Source organism: Mustela erminea, chromosome 13 (assembly GCF_009829155.1).
Source record: "Mustela erminea isolate mMusErm1 chromosome 13, mMusErm1.Pri, whole genome shotgun sequence".
NCBI classification, from domain to species: Eukaryota; Metazoa; Chordata; class Mammalia; order Carnivora; family Mustelidae; genus Mustela; species Mustela erminea.
Genome location: NC_045626.1, coordinates 78,476,526 through 78,497,966, shown reverse-complemented (window position 1 = coordinate 78,497,966; position 21,441 = coordinate 78,476,526). Strand labels below are relative to the sequence as shown.

Sequence of the window (21,441 nt, the reverse complement as noted above, 5' to 3'; positions counted from 1 at the left end):
ATAGTACATAATGTTAATCATATCATTCTTTACTCTAGCTTAAAATTCTTTTCATTTTATGAAAGAATTCTTAGTTTTCCACAGCAACTTCATAACCTATCCCCACAATAAAGGTCTTCAAATATTATGTGAGAGACCACAAAATGAGGTAAAATTTTAGTCTAACAGTAGACACCCATTTCAAATGCACAGGAAAATGATTTTTAAAATATTCAATTCCATTTCATCAAAATGAGTTTAAAATTCTGAAGATAAACAATTATGCAATTTTATTTTATTTTATTTTTTTTAAAGATTTTATTTACTTATTTGAGAGAGAGACAGTGAGAGAGAGCAGGGGAGAGCAGAAGGTCAGAGGAAGAAGCAGACTCCCCATGGAGCTGGGGAGCCTGATGTGGGACTTGATCCCGGGACTCCGGGATCATGACCTGAGCCGAAAGCAGTCGTCCAACCAACTGAGCCACCCAGGCATCCCCAAAGATGCAATTTTAAAATGAGGGAAATGTGACTTGAGAAGTACAAACAAATTAAACTATCAACTTTACGGGGTATATTGTCTGTTGGCTATACTGCCACTTCAAAACGAGCACCACACCTGGCTCCCACAATTTCTGAACTGCACACATTTTAAGACTAATAATGGAAAGGGACAATTTGATATTTTATGCAGTTAGGTACTGATGCATATTATCTGCAAATAATGTGAGGGCCAACATCTTTGATGTTGAAGAATGATTTTAGAAGATTAAGATCAAGGGACGCCTGGGTGGCTCAGTTGGTTAAGCAGCTGCCTTCGGCTCAGGTCATGATCCCAGCGTCCTGGGATCGAGTCCCACATCGGGCTCCTTGCTCAGCAGGGAGCCTGCTTCTCCCTCTGCCTCTGCCTGCCATTCTGTCTGCCTGTGCTCGCTCTCTCCCCCTCTCTCTCTCTGATAAATAAATAAAATCCTAAAAAAAAAAAAAAAAGAAGATTAAGATCAAGTATTGGGGTACATGGCTGACTTGACACAGCATGCGATTCTTGATCTTGGGGTTGTAAGTTTGAACCCCACACTGGGGGTAGAGATTACTTAAAAATTAAATCTTTTTTTTTTTTTTTAAGAACAAATATCATGTTCTACTTTACCAAGACAAAATGTAGGTCTTGTCTATAATTTATCTTTAAAACATTATCATCTGGGAATAAACAAAGTAGCTCTTTCAAATACCCATATTGTTGAGAACCAGTTTTAAGTAAATCTATGTTAACCAGTAAATTTATAATGTTCTTTCACTGTAAAAAATTTTTTCAGATTAAAAAGAAAAGAAGCTGTCATAATTTCGGTCAAATCTTTAGCACGAAGAGCTGAGCTTTTATACAATATGCTTGAGTACGTAAAGCTTGAATCACAAACTTTACTATTATACACTGAACAGGAAGCTTTACTTCTATTTAAAAGTTTTTCTCTATTTATTAAGTAGCCATTTATTAAGTAGCTATTTATTAAGATTGTGAAATTAAGATTCATAGTGTAGCTGCTTGTTCAGAGTTTCCAGATTCACTTGAAATTATCCCTGGAAACGACTCGTCTGGACACTGCTATACTTTTGGTGTATCTTTATTATACTATCACATACTTTCTTGTGTGTCTGTGCAAGAGACTGTGAGCTTTCTGAAAACAGTAAATAAGGTTTAGAAAATCTGTCTCCCTAGCACCCACCTAGTGCTTGATACTTAGTAGGCATTCATTAAATGTTTGTTGAATAAATAAATTCAAGAATATAGGTCTGAGAAGATTCTGGGAAAATGAAATTTTCTCTTTTATTATTTAAGAGAGTTCAAATTTCTATTTCATAAAAACCTGCTACTCTGTACTCTGAGAAAGTCATAAAGTTGTGACACACAGGTACACCTTTATTTTAGGGGGCAGGAAGAAGATCTAAAAATGGCTTTTATAAGATGATAAAATGGCTTTTCATAGATTCCCAAACTTTTTATGCTGTGGAGAAGGGAATCAACAAACCCACCACCTCTCTTTTGGTTTTGTTCATTTCAAAATTACTAAATTACTGCATAAGCAGTTGTTGCTATTGAAAGCTGGGGCTAGAGGAAGGGGAAAGGATGGACAAGGCGATCTTTACTGGGGAGGGGAGCTACTTGGGAGAAAAAAGGACTAGAATGCAGGGGATAAAGACACTACTATAGACAGGTGGTTTTTATGACTACTCTGTTTGAGAAACATTGTCTTCGTATGTTAATTTACTTTTACTTTGCCAAATTTGAGTTGAAGAGTCAAAGAACCCGCCCCTCTCTTCAACAAAAATAATAGAAAAGGCCACTGAAGCAAGTGAAAATTAAACTAGAACATCCTATCCCCTCAAGGACATCTTTTCTTTTTTTTTTTCCCTCCCACAAAAATGGTGAAAGCCGTTTTTTTCTTAAAGAAGGAGCTGTGGGGGTGAGGGGGTGGGGTGGAGAACACTGACTAATAGGAAAAAGACCAAATAAAGCTTTAAAAGTTAGGATAGAATGTTTTTTTAAAATAATCTCTAAAAGGGGGCCATGATGACTAAAGTTCATTAGGCATACCTAAAATAACGAACTGATTAACAAACACTTTCATATATTAAAGTCTTATGATCTATATTAATAGAAGGCAGCAGCAGGCAAAGATAACTGACTTTAGACTTAAGCAAAACAAAAGTGTACCTTTTCACTGGCAGATTAAAAGATCAGACTTTGGTGGTTAGATCACTATTAGAATCTGTTTGCTGCTACTATATCCACAGCGATTTTAAGGAGTAGGGCAGAGGCTCAGAAGTAAGCTAGGTAGCCACAAAAAACCTAATCTGGGTTAGGAGTTTGCTCTGGAGTCATTTGGGAAAAAAACGAGAATTGAGGCATATGTAGAGTTGTGTCCTATATAAGTTCACCTTCATTTTAGTTCATAAAACATTTATTGAGTGCTTGCTATGTGGCAGGCACTGTGCTGGCTGGTAGGAAAAGAGATGTTCTTGAGGAGCTAGCAGTCTAGACATATGATGATATTACCGTTACTGGAAAAAGCAATATGGCAACATTAGCAAGGGGAAAAGTGCTTGAAGTTTATTTTGTCCAAATACACTTTTAGACTTACCAAGTCATTTTTACACAAAAGGGAGATTAGATTAGGGTCCCTTCAGGGCCTGGGAAAGAACAGAATAGAAGCAAGGACTGGAGAAAAAGAAGTAATCCGAAATTCTGATGGCAAAGGAAAATTTTCAGTATCCCACTTCACAGTTTTGGGGCTTGATCTGTGATAGAACTGTCCCGTTAAAATCAGGGCTTCTTTATTCTGGATGTGGAGCAGTTAATTGCAAGTCACACTCTTACCACTTGCACGTGGACTTTAAAAATAAGTTCACTTCCTATATAAGAAGGTAATCGGTTTCATATCTATGGTTTCACTAATTTAGGATAATGTCTGCTTGATTGTACCAATCAAGACGGGGGGACCAAAAAATGCCCCACTCTTATTCTTCTATCTTGGTATTTATTAAGCATGTTCTTAGTGTCTGGAGTATAATCATTGAAGAAATGCTATTTAAGTCTTTTAAACCATAAAGACAATATTAAAAATTATTTAACCCTTTTAATCCATATGTTCAATGAACCAAAATAGCATGATGTTTAGCCTCTGGCAATTAATTCATTCCTTGTGTTTTTTTGTTCGTGTTTCCATTCATTCATTCCATAGTTTTTTACTGACTGCCTCTGACTGTTCTAGGTGTTAAGATGTAGTGTGGAACAAGGCAGGCATAGTCTCTGCCTTAATGAAATTTACATTCTACAAATGAAATAATAGATAAACAAATTAATATATAATATAATATTAGATGGTGATAAGTATTAAAAATAAAATAAAATAGGATAATGAGATAATGGGTAGAACATTGGTTGTAGTATGATAATTTAGTGATCAATAAGATTCTGGTCACAGACCCATGCAAAACTGGTAAATGTTTTATAAAACAATATTGATTGCTTTCTTTCAAATATAAACTTTGTGGTCACAAATTATGATAGACTCAGAAATGCACCACCTAAATCTTTGCCTCTAAGAAGACTTGCTACTAGAATCCTGGCAGTCAGAATGGCTGGCAGTCCATTTTGGGGTGGCCTTGGCTGGAGAGAGGAGCCTGGATCAATTCATACCCTTCCCAGGTTGCTCATATTCAATGACTGGTCTGGCTGAGGGTAACAAGTCCCAGCCCTTCTTACTCAGTTTGGACAACTCTGAAGGGTCATTTTAGCCCTATAGCTCCCTTAGGAGTTGGCTGAAGCTGATGTTAGGTCTGCTATCTCACTTCAACTTTGCCCTCTACCCGATGCTGCTTCCTTCTCTCTTCCACAGGTGTTGACCCCAAAAGAAACTCCTATGAAACAGACTGCTGCTTGAAACTGTTTCAGCTCTGCTTCCCAGAGAATCCAACATGTGACTTAAATGTTACCTGTACCTACATGTAATACAGTATCACAGCTATGCCATCTGCATGAAGAAGGAGGGACTGATCAGAAGACTGGCTTTTAGAAAAAATCCCCCCCTTTTTAAGTGAAATCTTAAGTGAAATCCAAACACAAAATGTAAGAGCTAAAAGCCTGCCTTATCCTGGAGGAGGTGTGGATGAGGCTTGTTCCTAAGGCACCTCGCTACAAGACACCTTGAAAGTCACAGCAGAGATCTGCTTCTCTAAAGATTACAGGAACAGAAACACAGAATTTAGGAGCTGGAAGGGATCTCTGAAGCCATACAGAACTCCTAATTTTACAGATGAAGAAACCAAGGCCCAGAGAGCTTTTTGTGACTTGCCTAAAGTAAAATAACACTAACAGTGGCATACAGAACTATAAACTAGTTTCCTCATTCCTATGATCCATTATATAAAATATTCTCGAATATTCTATTCGAGAGCTTAAGATCCTATTTCATTTATGTTCCCAAGTGGAAAACTTTTAGGAAGTCAAGCATACCAACACATATAAAGTTTCTGAATAATTTTTATATTTCTGTTGTGTTTAAAATGATAGATTTATAAGCCCAGGTATAAGATTTAAATGGGTTTCATGAAGAGATATAATTAATATTCAGTTTTCACATCTAACATATTCTATTTTTATTGCCTCCTTATACTTTCCCCCTTTTTTACTGTGGTGAAATATATCTAAATTAATCATCTTAATTATTTTTAAGTATACAGTTCAGGCCTATTAAATAGTCTTCTAATGTTGTGCAATCATCACCCCCATCCTCCCCGTAATTCTTTCATCTTGTAAAACTGAAACGTGTCCCCATTAAACAACACTCCATTTCATCCCACCCCCCAGCCTCTGGCAGCCACCAGGCTACTTTTTTGTCTCTATGATTTTAGCTACTCTAAATACCTCATAAAAGTGGAATCATACAGCATTTATCTTTTTGTTACTGGTATATTTCACGTAGTATAATGTCATGGTTCATCCATATTGTAGTGTATGTCAGAATTTCTTTACCTTTTTAAGGCTGAATAATACTCCATTGTATGTATACCATATTTTGTTTATCCATTCATCCATCAATGGACATTTGGGTTGCTCCCAAAATTTAGCTATTATAAATAATGCTGTTATGAACACAGTTGTACAAATATTTCCTTGAGACCCTACTTTCAGTTTTGGGGGGCAAATACCCAGAAGTGGAATTGTGGGTCATGTGGTAATTCTATTTTTAATTCTTTGAGGAACTACCTATTGTTTGCCGCAGCAGCTATACCATTTTACATTCCTATCGACAGTGCACAAGGGTTCCAATTTTTCCACATCCTTGCCAACTCTTGTCTAGTCATCCTAATGGGCATAAGGTGGTATCTTATTATAGTTCTCATTTGCATTTCCTTAATTATTAATGCTATTGAGCATCTCCTCATGAGCTTATTGGAGCTTATCTTCTTTGGAGAAATGTCTATTCAAGTCCTTTGCTCATTTTCAATTTGGGTTGGTTGTTTTTTGGTTCTTGAGTTTTAGGAGCTCTCTCTCTATTCTGGATATCAATCCCTTATTAGATATGCAAATATTAGATATGGAAATATGATCTGAAAATATTTTGTCCCATTCTGTGGGTTGCTTTTGGTTAGCCTGCTTGTATTTTCAGTTCACTTAATTCAGCCAGTTTTATTCACAAGTGTTTTTCAATTTTCTTTCATCACATTTCCTCTATATATTTATTTCATAATAAAATAGAAATACATTATATAACTTAAATTCTTCCTGACAAACATTTTGTATGGATCAAATACAATCATCTATTTTAGAATATAAATTAATATCTGTTATTTTTTTTTAAAAAGGATTTATTTTATTGTAGAGAGAGAGAGAGAGAACGTGGGTGGGAAGGGGCAGAGAGAAAGAGAAACTTAAGTGCTGAGTGGGGAGCCTGATGAGGGGGTTCGATGCAGGGTTGGATCTCACACCTTGAGATCATGAGCTGAGGTGAAACCAAGAGTCAGCTGCTTGACCAACTGTGTGACCCAGGTGCCCCACAAATTAACATCTATTCTTAAAAGATGATACCACACAAGAGAAAAAAGTATTGAAAAACCTGTATTACAACAAGACAGGTCTGGCCATCACACACCACAATCAGAATTAAAATTCAAGACTAGAGTTTTCCTTCTCTTTGTTGACTGTGCCAGTAGTATCTTTCTTCTAATTCTGTTCTCATTTGAGGGTTCCTGGAGTAAAAAGATCCAGTGGAATTCCTTTTCTTTTGATCCCTATACCCATGGAACTCCAGAGGTAAAGGAAAGAGCCAGATTTGTCAGCATCCACAATAGCTCCTTCCAAAAAGAGAGTCCAACAAAACTTTCTTTTCTACCTTTCAAATATAGGAACACCTGCCCATGTTTAAAGAAGCTGGTTGCCACTGCTGAACTCCTAGCAGATTTCTGCATCTGTAGAATACAACTCCTTTCCTCAGAAGGCTTCCATGACTTTCTGATAATTTGGTCCTTGTTGTTTTTCTGTACTCGATTCACTCTTCACACTGCTCACCAAGGTCTAACTTCTCTGACCTTTTCCCTCTTCCTTGAACATACAAAGTTCTTTGTCTGGGCCTTTGCACTTGTTTTCTGACTCATCCCCATCCCTCACCCCAGGTTAGTTAACTTCTACTTATCTGTGAAGTTTTAGCTTACACGTTACATCACTGGGTAGGCTTTCCACTACTCCCTGATAGATTAAATCCTCCTTTTACCCAGAGCATACATTTCAGAATCAAATGGTATAGTTACCTGTACAATTATTTTCTTAATCTCCCCCAAAGATAAATTTCATGAAAGCACTACATGTGTTTTATTTCCTAGATATCCACAAGGCCTGCTATAGTTCCTGGCACATGGTAGAAGTCCTCACCAATTTTTGCTAAATAAATGAGTAAGTTAATCTGTTCAGAAAATAAATGTGTATCCTTCTTCTACTTATGACCAGGGACCAATATATTTTCTTCTGCCCTTCATCCTTACCTGTTCAATTTCCTTTTCATCGCAAGGAAAATGCACCAACTGACGTCTAAGTGAAAAAAAATTCTTAAATATACTCTATCATTGAAATTAGAATGTAATCATTGGCATTTATTAAAATAAGTACATATATACCATACAAGGAAAATGAAAAACAGATTCTTTCATATAATTCTACACTATGGACCACTTACCTAAAGTCACTCAAAACATTTTTGGGACTTCTTCCAAAGAATTATTGGTAATTCTGTATAATACTCATCTTTTTTTTTTTAAATTTTTAAAAAGATTTTATTTATTTATTTGACAGAGAGAGAGAGAGAGAGATCACAAGTAGACAGAGAAGAAGGCAGAGAGAAAGGGGGAAGCAGGCTCCCCACTGTGCAGAGAGCCTGATGTGGAGCTCAATCCCAGGGTCCTGGGATCATAACCTGAGCCAAAGGCAGAGGCTTAACCCCCTGAGCCACCCAGGCGCCCCTTTTTATTTTTATTTTATTTTATTTTTTTTAAGATTTTATTTATTTATTTGACAGACAGAGATCACAGGTAGGCAGAGGGGCAGGCAGAGAGAGAAGGGGAAGCAGACTCCCTGCTGAACAGAGAGCCCGATATGGGGCTCAATCCCAGGACCCTGGGATCATGACTGAGCTGAAGGCAGAAGCTTAACCCACTGAGCCACCCAGGTGCCCCCAGGCGCCCCTTTTTAAAAAAAATTTTTTTTAAAAGATATAATACTCATCTTATAGAAAGTGCTCTTCAAGAAACTGTAAGACTTTTTTTTTTCATTTTTTCATGAAGTACTTCAACTTATGAACCATGATAGGCCTGTATGAAAGGAGGATTTTTTTTTTTTTTTTTTGTAAGATGTACTTATTTGAGAGATGGGGGGTGGCAGGAGCAGGGAGAAGGAGAGAGTCTTAAGCAGGCTCTGCACTGAGCACAGAACTGGATGCAGGGCTCGATCCCATGACTCTGAGATCAGGACCTGAGCCAAAACTGTTGTTCGACTCTTAACCAACTGTGCCACCCAAGCGCCCCAGAAGGATCTTTAATTGGAAAACCAAAGTAAAAATAAAACACAGAACCATTCCTTCAAAAGTCAGAATATTTAAGCTGACAGAGCTAGTTTTAGAATTAGAAATAAATCTAAGAGCAACAGAAAAGAGTAGAAACTGCTTCTTATACATTAAGAAACATACCTCTGAGAGCATGCTTCTACATGGGTTATATTCAGGAAGCTGTTAAGATTACAGTATTAAAATTATGGTTTAGAGAGGATTTTATCAATTTTTTTGACTTGGAGATTTACAGATTTATTTATTTTTATTTTTATTTACTGATAATGGTAGAGCACCAGGAAAGGAAGATGAAGAAACAAGCCGAGCTACAGCTTTACGTAGTCTTTTGTTATCTTTTTACATAAGAGAACTATCAAGTGCTAGGTTTAGTCCCATACTGCACTTGTAGAAAGTCACCACTGAAAAGTCTGGATGCCAAGTAGCCTGATCTGGCTTCACTACAATGATAAAGCCTAGAGCTGCGAAGGGTACCAGGGAACCTACCTTCTTGGGCACAACAGAGGAACTGGAATTTACGGTGCTTTCGTCATCGTGCATCATAACAGGTTCAGAGCTGTTCTCATCCATGACCTCTGGCATGCTGTTCACACTGCTGCTCTGGCTGCCTGTGCTCACAGACATGCTTGGGATGGAATGGTTGCTGCCCAGGCTGTCCATTTCCCTGATCAGGCTGGTTCCATGTTCGCTGTCCTATAAAAATGGGGCATGGGGTTAAAAAAGATGACTGGAGGTAAAGTGCCGATCCATTGACTGAGCTATTAAGCACACTCAATTCTGCAGTGCCAAGTTGCTTTTCTGCCAAATCTGCAAAGATAAACTTTTTATGTAGTGACTCTACTACTCCCCCACCATTTTCAGACATCTCAAATTCACTTCCCTGCCTTCCTCAGGGGCCATTCTGGACATGGGTCATAAGGCTCCAAATGCCGCTATCCTAGGGCTTTCCCCCATCATATGCAACTATTATATTATTGTATTGCTATTCGTAAGCAGAAATCGGGCCAGGTTTGTAAGAGACTTTCAGGAACATTAAGGTGCTAGAGAAAGATTGTAGGCAACTGAACAGGTAACATCTGGGATATTTACAAATAGGGCAGCAGTCGTTTGAAACTGAAATAGAGTTAAAAGAGTTTTCAGAGATTTGACAAGGAATATGTTCCTTTGCAAATCATTATTGAGTAACTTCATGTCTAAGCAGGGATATTAATTCTACTGTCCTGGACAGGTAATTAAATTCTGCCTCCCTCAAGCAATTCTATCATGCTTACCTCTGTAATCTTATTAAATATATCTGTTAAATAATACTGGTATTCATCACTGCTAGTCCAAAGACTACTATCTGAGAAGTGGTAAAATAATCAGAATATGTCATTTACCCATCACAGTGGGATATCTTTTGATTTAAGATTAAATAATTTAATTAAGGCAACTTAGTTTAGAAAATCCTATTTTCCAAGAACCATACTGTATTGTATATTACTTTAATGAATTGTTACTTAGCCATGGCACTCTAAGGAATCACTGGCATAGGGAATATGGGTAATTTAAAATGGTAGATAATAAATTATATTTTTAACAGATTTATTTTCCATTAAAAGGGATCATTTGTATATGTGCAATCAAGAGATTTATAGTCCAATTCAGTTTTCTGAATTTCATTTTTACAATTATTGATAATTTTTTCTTTTATATAAAAAGGTAAAATAAAATGCATTGTTCATTCCTTTCCTCTTTTCTATCTAGTTTTAGAGGAAGAGGAGTCCTTTCTTTTGTTCAAGGCTCTATATTCCTGCTCCTATCCCATGCACTTCCTGAGATCCTAACTAACTACATCTGTCTCATCTAATTTCAATGCTTCTGGCCCGGCTTCTTCCACTTTGTCTATAAATATGAAGAGACCTGACCCATACTTACAGACCTCTCTTCATACTGCCCTTTGTCCCTTTTTCCTTCTCAGCCAAATTTATGAATCTTAAAATAACCAGCTTTCACTGTCTCTACTTTCTCACTTCCCATTTATTCGACAAACCTACAGTTATCTATTATTCATCCTAACTACTCCTGTAAAGCTACTTTTACGAAGGTCATCAAGAACGCCCTGCTTGTAAAACTCAGTTAAATTTTTTTTTTTTTTTTTTTTTTAGTCCTTGTCTAACTTGACCTCTCTGGGGCATCTGCTAATACTGGCTGCTCTGTCCTTGAAGTTGCAGACTGTTGAACATCTGTGATGTTTCTTAGGGTCCCTCATATGGCGTGGCCCTCTTCCCATTCTGCATTCAACTCCGGATTCATTACCATTTTAATTCTCTTGACCCCCAGCCAACTATTCTTTACCCAGACTTCTTTCTTATGTTCTGGGTTTGAATTTTCCAGCCAACTGCCAGACATTACCATTCAGGTGTCCCAACTATCATTACCCTTGCTTCGACCAATTCTTCTTAAGTTATTTGAATGAGGAGACAGAAAGTCACTTCTCCTTTGAAAACTCCTTCTGTATACTGTCAGCAGCATATGATGCCATTAAACTCAACAGGCATCAAACTGAAATCATTCTACACCTACTATTTCTTCCTTGATTCTTTTTCTCCATTCTTGGTATTGACATACCCTAGTCACCTTTTACGAAGGTGACTAAAATGTTCAGAGTCACCTTAAACTCCTCCTCACCTGTCACTGTGACTTTCCATGAGAAACACTGTATTATCAAATCTACCTCTACAGTGTTTCTCAAAAGTGTTCTCAAAAGTGTTCCTTTCCCCCCCATCCCCAATGACACTGTCCTTATTACTTCTTGCCTCGACTATTACATAGAATGTGACACATTCCAGTCTGTCGTAATTCATTCTAGGCTCTATATTCCTACTCCTACATATTCTGTTGCCAGGATAATCTTCTGAAGGTACAGCATCTTCCTGGGCCTAAAATGTCCTATACCTGTCTCTCAGAAACCACCACATCATGTCCTGCATACAAACTTCACTGATCCCCCCAGCAGGCTTATTTTCTCCCTTCTATGGAGCCCTGCCTGGTGACACACCTCAAAAGCATTTTTCATATTTTGTCTTATATAAGAGTTATTTTATGAATGTTTCTTTTGCAACTCTGCATGTTTCTTGAGTCCCAAAGCATCAATTACATTTTTATCGCCAAAAGTGGTTTTCATAGTGCCCAGTCCAGAACTTTCCCATGTAGTAGGCACTCCATCAGTGCCTACCAAATAAACCGAACCTACTTCTTCATCCTCCTGTGACTCATTCAAGGGTCCATTTCGTGTCTCTTGGAAAAGGATTTTTTTCATTTTTCGGTACTGTAGGTTATCTAATTCACGGACAGCATCTTTTGTCCTCTGTATGAGGTCAATTAGGACACGGAGTGGCCGGTCTCGTCGAACAAAATCATGCTGATAGAGGGGGGAGAAAAAAACAAAAACTGAAAATGAGAGAACAGATTTTGGGGGGCAAGATTTACATTATAAAAGCAATCACATAAAATAGGCCTATTGATTTTGCAGAAATAATAAGCCGTGACTCATTTCATATAGCCTCTCATTTTGTATAAATCTTATAAAGAGGTAACTATGCTCTTCTCTTCTTCCTCAAGCCCCATTTTGTGGACTTCATCCTAGAGTTTACTTGAGAAGTCTTGAGATTTACTTTAATGTATAAGTTAATAATGACTAGTAGCTTAGAGTCTTGTAACTTTCAAATCTCAAGGATTTGAATATATATAATACATAGATATATAATAAGTAGAAGCAATGCAGAGTTATAGATATTATTGTTTTATGTGTATATATAAAACAATATATCTATTGTTATTGTTATAATCTGCCTCAATCTTCCTATCCACTCTGTTGAAATAGACTTGTATATATTTTGTTTTCTTGTGGTCATACCCAGTGTATGCTTGAAAATATGGCAGCCATTCAATTTATTTACAAGTTAAAATTCTGGCAATTTCATTTTGCCTCTACAGAGCTGTACAACCAGAAATAAGGGAAAAGGGCCTCTGAAGAGTGAAAGTAACTGCCCCAAAGTCCATAAACTTTTCCTCGTATAAAAGGCCTTCACTTTTTTTTTTTTTTAAGATTTTACTTATTTATTTGACAGAGATCACAAGTAGGCATAGAGAGGCATGCAGAGAGAAAGAGAGAGAGAGGAGGAAGCAGGCTCCCTGCTAAGCAGAGAGCCTGATGCGGGGCTTGATCCCAGGACCCTGTGATCATGACCTGAGTCGAAGGCAGAGGCTTTAACCCACTGAGCCACCCAGGTGCTATAAGGCCTTCACTTTCAATATTATCAGTGATCTTTACACATATTCTGGTTTCCTAGTTTCTTAGCCTGTATCAGTTTAGAAAGAGGGAATAGAAATGGGAGAATAGAGAGGATGGAGAACTATAGAACTAGAGTTACTTGTTGTAAAAAGAACTGTTCTTTGAAACTTCTTAGGCAGCTTGACACTCAGTCCATGACTAACACACCTACCAACCAACCACATAAAAATGAACAAAGGTTTGTGGGCTGTTTTGCAAAGAGGAAAATGCTTCTCATGTTGTCCTTTTATACACCAGGAGTTGATGAAACACTATTGCTTCTGAGCCATCAAGAAACGAAATTATGTTCATCATGCTTTCTTTAAGAAGGCAGAGAAGTAGATCATGTATTTTGACAAGATTATGCGGAGAATGATCAAAAGTGGGAGGAGGAAGTTTTCTTTTTTAAAGGAGAATTTTGCTATGTGGAAAATTCACTTACATGAAATTATAATTTGAAGATATTGGGAAAATGGGATATGATGTGGTAGGCCTTGGATGATGGAATGGATTTCATTTCTTCCTAAGTTAGACAGCTATAAAAGAGGAGTAGGGCCACTGTGAGGACACGTACTTGTCTTGTGGTTCTTCACCCTGACTTTGCTGTCAGGGGAATTGTGGCTTTTGCTCCTGCTTTTATAAAATATCTCTTCCTCTGCAGAGTCCTTTCTGAAAATGAAACACTATTCCCGGAAGTGAGTGCAGCCTGCATATTTCCAGATGAGCCCGAAAGGGAGAAAGTAAATTATTTTGCTCCTCTGGTACTTGTGATTATATAAGAGCAAACTGGTTTTCAGAGAACTTCAAGCTATAACTTAGGATCAGTGAATTTTAGAGCAGGAACAGCTCTTAGAAATTCTTTTATTTTCAAGGTGTGGAAATTCAGGCACGGAGAGATTAAGTGATTTACACAGCCAAATAGTGGAAGAGTTACCTGTAACCCACACTGCCTCATTTGGTGTTTGTTTTTGGTGGTCTACCACCACTGTTGTCTAAGACAAAGATCTGATTGTGTCACTCATTGTGACAGACACTGGTGTCCCATTTATTCCCCATTCCAACCTCTTTTCCTTGCCTTCATCTATTTTAAGTACTAGAAAGTAAAAAGGGTTGAACTCCAGCCTCTTTTGGAGTTACAGATAACAGTATGACTGAGTTTTGGTGAACAAGATACAAAGGGAGAAGCCCCTGAGGAAAGTTTTGTTTTCTAAAGTAAAAAGGCAAAGCACCTGACGAGATAAATAAATAAAATCTTAAATCTTCCTCCTTTTTCCCTCTTGGGATAAAGACTCGAGTCCTGGAGATGCAGCAGCCATTTTGTGACCAAGAAGATAAAAGCCACATACTGAAGATAATAAAGTAGGCAGACAGAAGGAGCTTGGATCCATGGTGATATTGTTGAGCTGTTTATTGTTCTGCACTGCTTATATTAATATCTCCTTTCTCAGTGCTCAAGGTTTCTTATTGTACAAGATAATTAAACCTTTACCTGTTCAAGCCTTTTAAAACTGATAAACTCAACATCGTAAACACATGCCTGCATGATGAAGTCTGGCCTTTTACAGCCAGGCTCATGCTTGTATTTCTAGGTTCGAATCTAGTCACTCCTAGTCCGCTTTCCCATCCAATGCATATAGTACATTCTAGATAGTTCTTAAATTATGCGATGTGTTTCACACCTACATGCCTTTGCTTATGTTCTTTCTGCCTGCAATCCCATCTCTTCCCTGTTCTCCAAAGCCCATTTTTCTCGAAACCCCTACTACTAATAGGTTCCCAGATCCTTTGAAAATAATGGTTTTATTGTTCTTGAGATATATTTCCTTGAAACATGTAAATGATAAAGAAAATACATAAAAGTAAATCATCCCAAGTTCCACCATCCAGAAATAAGTATTATTAAATAGAAGAACATCATTTCAGACATTCTCTCTCAGGACAATGGATATCTAGAAATAATTTTAATGAAAATATTACATATGCTAATTTTAAGAAAGTCTTTTAAATTAAGGTATACTTAAATGTAGCAGAATTAGATGACAAAGAGGTAAACCTTAACTTTAGTTATAATTTCTTTGCCAAGAGTTACCACATCTTAAAATATCCTCTAAAGTTAACCAAAGAGAAAAAGAAAAAAGATGACAGAGATTGGAGTTACTTTTTTTTAAAGCTATGCTTTTCAACTTAAGGATTATTATTGACTATCTACTCTAAAAAATAGGAAAATTAGTATACTTATCTTTCTTTCCTACTCCTAGATTGTTCTAGTTACATTAGTATTTTTACATTGTCAATATTTATAGTACTTACATTCTGCTCTTTAACCATATCAATGATTTTACCTTGACTCTATATTTAAATGGATTCGAAGTGAAGGTGACATTTTAAAATGTCAGGAAGAAAATGTGAAAAAAAGATGAATTACCTAAAAATATTTGGGAACAAGATAGCCAACTGGGAGGGAAAAAGTTGACTTCTTTGTAACAAATTTTTGCATGACCTCTCTAAAGAAGCCCAGCATAAAGAACATAAAAAGAGAAATAGGGAACAAATATTTGCAAGATCTACTACAAAGTAATAAGGAAAAAAAAAAAAACAAAAACAAAACCCTAACAACCAGACAAATGGGCGAAGATCACAAAGAGTTTAAAAAAGGGAAACCAATAAGCTTTCAACTTATGAAAGACACTCGACTTAACTCATAACTAGAAATACAGATTAAAACTGTAAGTTCTCCACTGATCTGAGAGCCAAGTTCAAAAAGTATTGGTCCTCATACTTTGTTAGTGGGACTATAAATTGGTGCAATGTTTCTGGAGGATGATTTTGTATGTGTTTAAATTTAAAATCTATATTCCCGGTGGTTAGCAATTTCACTTGCAGGATTTTAATCTTTAGATATCCATATACAGGTATAAAATGACACATATACAGAAACTCACTGCAGTCATTTCTAACAGCAAAAGACTGCAAACACCATAAAGAAGTTGGTTAAAACAAGTACTGTCATTCTGAAAATATTATGGATCCACTTATAAGAATGAGGTAGCTCTACATGCAGAAACATAAAACAATAGGCCTAACATACTATTAAGGAAAACAAGCAAACAGATAATCAAGGTAGAATAGTGTTTACAGTTTGCTTCTATTGGTGCACAAATAAATCACAATATTTACTTCCATATACACAGAACATTTCTAGAAAAACATGCACAAAATTGGTAACAGTGGTTGCTAACTCTACAGAGGGTCCTAGAATAGGAAGGAGATTTACTTTACATACTGTTCTTTTGAAATTTGTACTACCTATTCAACATGAAGAATGTAGTCTCTTTAATCAAGCAAAAGAAATATATAAAAATTTGGGTGTCAATTTAAATTTGGTGTTTGACGCCAGTCCTTTTAACAGTTTCTTCAGTTCCTAATTCATTCTTTCTTCCTTCCCTCTCTCTCTCTTTTTCTTTCTTGTTTTATCACTAGATTGACTGGATTCTGCTATTGAGCAATTTTTAAAAAAGCTGTTAGAAAAAAAAAATCGACTAAATCTGTGAGGCTTGAAAATGTCAGCTGCCTGTATAGCTAAAGAGCACCTTAGTTAGGTCAAAGATCCATGCCAAAATACCTTTTTTTCCCCCCAGCCTATTTGTATGAATCTTTCTTTATCCCTGGAGTTCAGGAACTTCATCAGGTTATAGAAGATCAGTTCCATGGTGTCTGTCTTCAGGGCTCTGCTTAAAAATCATCTTCCTAGAAAGGCCTTCCCTAACTCCTCATCTAAAACACCAGCTCCTGGGGCACCTGGATGGCTCTTTTGGGAGAATGTGCAACTCTTGATCTCAGGATTGTGATTTTGAGCCCCACACTGTGGGTAGAGTTTAGTTAAAAAGAAAAAAAAAAAAAAAGGAATGATAGGTCCTATCACTTTTCATCCCTGTCCCTGCTTTATTTTTCTGCAGAGAAAATTATTTATTACGGAGGCGCCTGGTGGCTCAGTAGGTGAAGGGGATGATCAGGGGATGATCCTAGGGTCCTGGGATGATGCCCGGGCTCCCTGCTCAGCAGGGAGCCTGCTTCTCCCTCTCCTTCTGTCGCTTCCCCTGCTTGTGATCTCTCGCTCTCTGTCAAATAAATAAATAAAATCTTAAAAAAAAAAAAAGAACTTACTATGAACTGATATCATATATTTACTTGTGTGTTTAGTGCTTGGAACAGTGCTTGGCATGCAATAGATCATCAGTAAATAACTGCTGAGTAAATAAATTGTGGGTTCATGTCATTTGGCTCCCCAAATCAAATTAAGACTAACTCAAGTCAAATAAAGGTCCAAACATTTATTTCCAATGAAGTTTTCTTCAGATATATCCTTAAATATCTTCTGCTATATGTGTTTCACTTTCTTCTTTGGAAGTAACAGGCTGCTGTATATTAGATTTCCTGTCTTCCACATGTGTCATCTTAATTATGATCACCTTTACAATTTTTCCTCTTGCATTTAACTTTGCTTTATTTCCTTACAACTTTCTGTCACTGGACACATCCTCCGTGGGTTGGTTCATTATATCAGTTCATTGTTTATGATTTTGTGTTTTAATTTTTCTCTTCCATTTCTTTTCTTATCTCTGCCAGCTTGTTTTTTATACCCTTCAGGTGTCTGGGTCCTAAAACTCATCTTTGGATCTTATATTATCTTCTTTGAGGTGCTTTTCCCCCTTAATTTTAATATAGCCCCAAATTATCTCTTTCCCTTTATGGTAGTGCTTTCTACCCCATCCCCCAATTAAAAAACTTTTTCACCTACTTCAAAGTAATAAAGATATTACTTTATGCTGGGTTATCTGGTGCTTTGTTCTGGTTGTCATTTTTCCTTACAGAAATCTGGAGCTGTCATGGAGGCATGTAGAGTAGAGTTCATGTCTAGAACACATGATGGCCCTACACCAAAGGGAACTATACAGAGTCCTTTGCCTTGTTGCTTCAGCCACCATATTCCTGTGAGCTGCTATTTACAAGAAGAAAAAACTTAATTTTCCGTGGAAAAACTCTCTGGCTTCAGACCTACCTCTTCAGGAATACTTAAAGCCAGAGAACAGAATAATGTTTACAAAGTCCTCAGAAAAAGAAAATGTAAACCAAGAATTTATGATCTAGACAAGGTGCTCTTCAATTATAAAGGCAGCTGACAGTCTTTAGCTTTCAAATTTAGTCAATATAATATTTCTGAGCTTTTCTTAAAACCAACCAACAAAAAGAGTTAAAAATATATATATATGTATACAGAAAGAGGTTAAATAAATCTGGAGTAGTTTATGCCAAATAAAAGACATTTATATTGTAAAAGTCTCCACACACTTGACTGATATTAATGGAACCTACATATGAAGTTTATAGTAAAATGTTACATGAAGAGATGCCCCAAAATGCGATGTTCAAGTCAAATGAATGGAGTTAATGTGACACTCCTGTCACCAACATGTATGATGTAATGTGATGTAAGAGTACGCTTTGTGTACTTATTGTACATCTTCACTGCTTGATGGTTTGGCAACAACCTAACTGAAAATCCCCGAGTTGGCATGTGAAGCACTGGCAGACTGTCCTGGAAGCACTGTATTGAAGTTGGTGCAGATATTAGTCATAGGAACATCACAATGATGACCAGAGCAAAGAGAAATACTTGTCATAGGCAGAAAGAGGGAGGGGGGAAAAAAGAGAAGATGGAAAATATGGAGGAAAAAAATGTCCACATGGAATATATAGCACCATCCACTGTGATAATCTTGCTATTTCTATGCCGAGCTATTATCTCTGGGTAAATGACAAGGCAGCACGTTCTAATCCAGTTTGTCATGATGAGCTGCCACAGGAATGATGTACTCTACTCCGCTACAACATGCCTTTAAATCCCCCTCCTCAAATATAAATTTGAAAAATTACCCTTAATAGCTCCGCTGACGTTGGCCTTTCCTGAGGTATTTTCTGCAAGCAGTAATCAACAAATCTCCGAAAGGAGTCTGTCCTGTATGTGCAAATACATGGAAAGAAAATAAAATCAGGGTCTGTGGAATACACTGAGTACTTAGAACACTCTCATTCAAGGGAAAGATTTACATTTTAAGAGATCTTTAATAAAATATACAAAATATTAGGAGAAGTGGACCATTTTCAAGTTTATGGTATCTAAAAATTAATTATCTGGATAACGAATGTGGAGAGTTTCAAGTTAGTCAACACATAAACACACCTTAACATATAAGCAAGGTCAAATCATAATTTCTGTCAAAAAATGAAAAGTATTATATTTATATATATAATAATTTTACATATATTTTTCTTTCCAAGATGACAACTCTGGTAAGTCTCAAGCCTATGTTCTTCACGGCTGGTTGGTAACTCTTCCATCACCCACCACCTATAACCAGGTAGTAAAATTTGAAGCATAAGGGAAGGGATTTAGGAATATGGTTTCTGGATGAAAAAACGTCCTTCTCTTGGGAGGAGGAAAGAAGTTGTCCACTCTTGTTTAAAACTTCCCTTATTCTATAACTCTTCTGGCCCAAACAGCTATCAAAATGTTATAATTTTCTGTAAGGAATGATACAATTCTGAATAGACAGTGTATATTCTGTGTCAACATACTTAAATATAATATAATAAAAGATATGACAACTGGAAAAATAATGGCATCAGAGAAGGTACTTCATCTCTGCCAAGAAGTGGTAAGAGCTGAGATGATCAATACAAGACTGTCAGGATTTAAGAGTTGAGACTTATTAGGAAGACAGCAAGGCATGTTCCTTGTAGAATTTCAGTTCCTACACACACATTAAGAACATAGTACAAGTGACACTGAGGGTAGAAAATAAGTAAAAATGTGTGTGTGTGCATAGCCAATTCACATCTATAAAGCACCACTGTCAGTTACTATCACATACGGTGAAGGAATGTATGGTTTCTAGGTCAGATATTTAAAATGTGATTCAGTGAAATGCCAAGTACATGTGGTGATTCCCTTAGAGATTTAAAATGAGAGCAGAGTCTTACCATTCATTAGACTGTAGCGTTGGGGAGTCGTTCTGGGCAATGTGGTATAAGGCACTCATTGCGTTCATGTTGAAAAGGGGGGGCTTCCGTTCCGCTGAAAGACAAGAAACACAATAAAGCAGTTCTTTAAAGAAATCAGGCAGACAGAGAAATAAGGCTCTGTGAGCAAAGCTTTGCTGCTAAAGCAATGGCTCATTACTGTCATCAAGCCACTTATTTTAATCCGAGGTCAGCCCAGGATAGCCTTTCAGAAGCAGCTGCTCATCATCCTAATGTATACTGGCAAAGTCCCTAACAGACCCATTTCAGAAGATTCAAAAGAAAAATTTATTTTTTTCTCACCTATCTTCAAATGCTGGTCTTTGCTTGTGTTCCTATAATAGGTATGAACATCTTTGTGTGTATGTGTTTTAATGTAAACATATGTATTCATTGAAAAAGTCCATAAGGCACAGAAAAATAGAATGAGAAATATTATTATAGAATGGAACATCTTCAACATGACTAACATAGCAAGGAAGATAACATAATTCAATTCAATAAACACTGTCTGAAGTCTCATCCAGGCCAAATAAATGGTACAGGTGATGGCAGAGGGAAAAGGGGAGGAAGCGGGGGTGGTGGTAAATCACAATCAAGTTTGGTCCAGCCTTAAGAGAAACTCAGTGAAATTAGGTATTTCTTAATAGATTTATTCTATCTCAGCCCATCCTGATCTTTTTTTTGGAATTTCTGTAGCTCTATTTTAGTATACTGCTTATTTGGCATGTACTCTCCAATTGCACTTACATAAACATAAAATCTTTTCTCTCAAAAGAAATCATTAGCTCTATGAGTAAGATCTTACAACCCTAGTACTCTTCTTATGCTTTTATTCCTCAAGCAATATATAATAAGGTGTTATTCACATATTAAGTGCTTGATTTGTTGACCAAAGGAAAAAATAAATCAAGGCTCCAGTTCTGAGTGCAGTTAGTTTTAGATTATTTACTAATTATTATGCCCTAGAAGAAAAATCACTATCTCATCCTACCATGCTTATCTTAATGGATTCTTTACAGAGTCCCACCTTGTAATTCATAATCTAATTCTCAGGCTGTATCAAACATCTTGGTTTTCAAGCACTTTTACAATGGTGAATTACTCTATGAAGTAACACAAAAGACATTTTGACTCTCAGAAGGATGAACCTATGAAAAGCCAGGGTGAGAAAACAAAACAAAAACTGTCCAAAACTTGGAATGAACAATTTTAAGAGTAGTGAACTTTAAGTCACTGGCAGTACCCCAGCAGGAGACGACTATGGTTATTCATGCATGATGCTCTGGAGGGGCCTCTTACAGTCTTGTCTAAATGTTCTCTGATACCTTTAAAATGCACAGTATACCATTCTATAAATATTTTTTTATTAGCCTCTCAGAAGAATACTATATACTCACGACATAGCTACCAGTATTACAGGGGCATGGACTATGGACTGTTCACAAGTGGAAATTT

The 21,441-nt window shown here is 36.8% G+C and overlaps 1 protein-coding gene across 2 annotated transcripts in view; it reads right to left on the bottom strand.

Annotated features, from left to right (window-relative positions):
- TAOK3 (TAO kinase 3) overlaps positions 1 to 21,441 on the bottom strand; it is a 185,215-nt gene that overhangs the window by 35,644 nt on the left and 128,130 nt on the right. For both annotated transcript variants that reach the window (XM_032309141.1, XM_032309142.1), the window contains exons 10-13: positions 19,945 to 20,038; positions 18,838 to 18,919; positions 11,824 to 11,991; positions 9,075 to 9,281 (exon numbers count right to left, since the gene is read on the bottom strand). In XM_032309141.1, the coding sequence (XP_032165032.1) occupies positions 9,075 to 9,281; positions 11,824 to 11,991; positions 18,838 to 18,919; positions 19,945 to 20,038 (551 nt within the window). The remainder of the gene's footprint in view (positions 1 to 9,074; positions 9,282 to 11,823; positions 11,992 to 18,837; positions 18,920 to 19,944; positions 20,039 to 21,441) is intronic.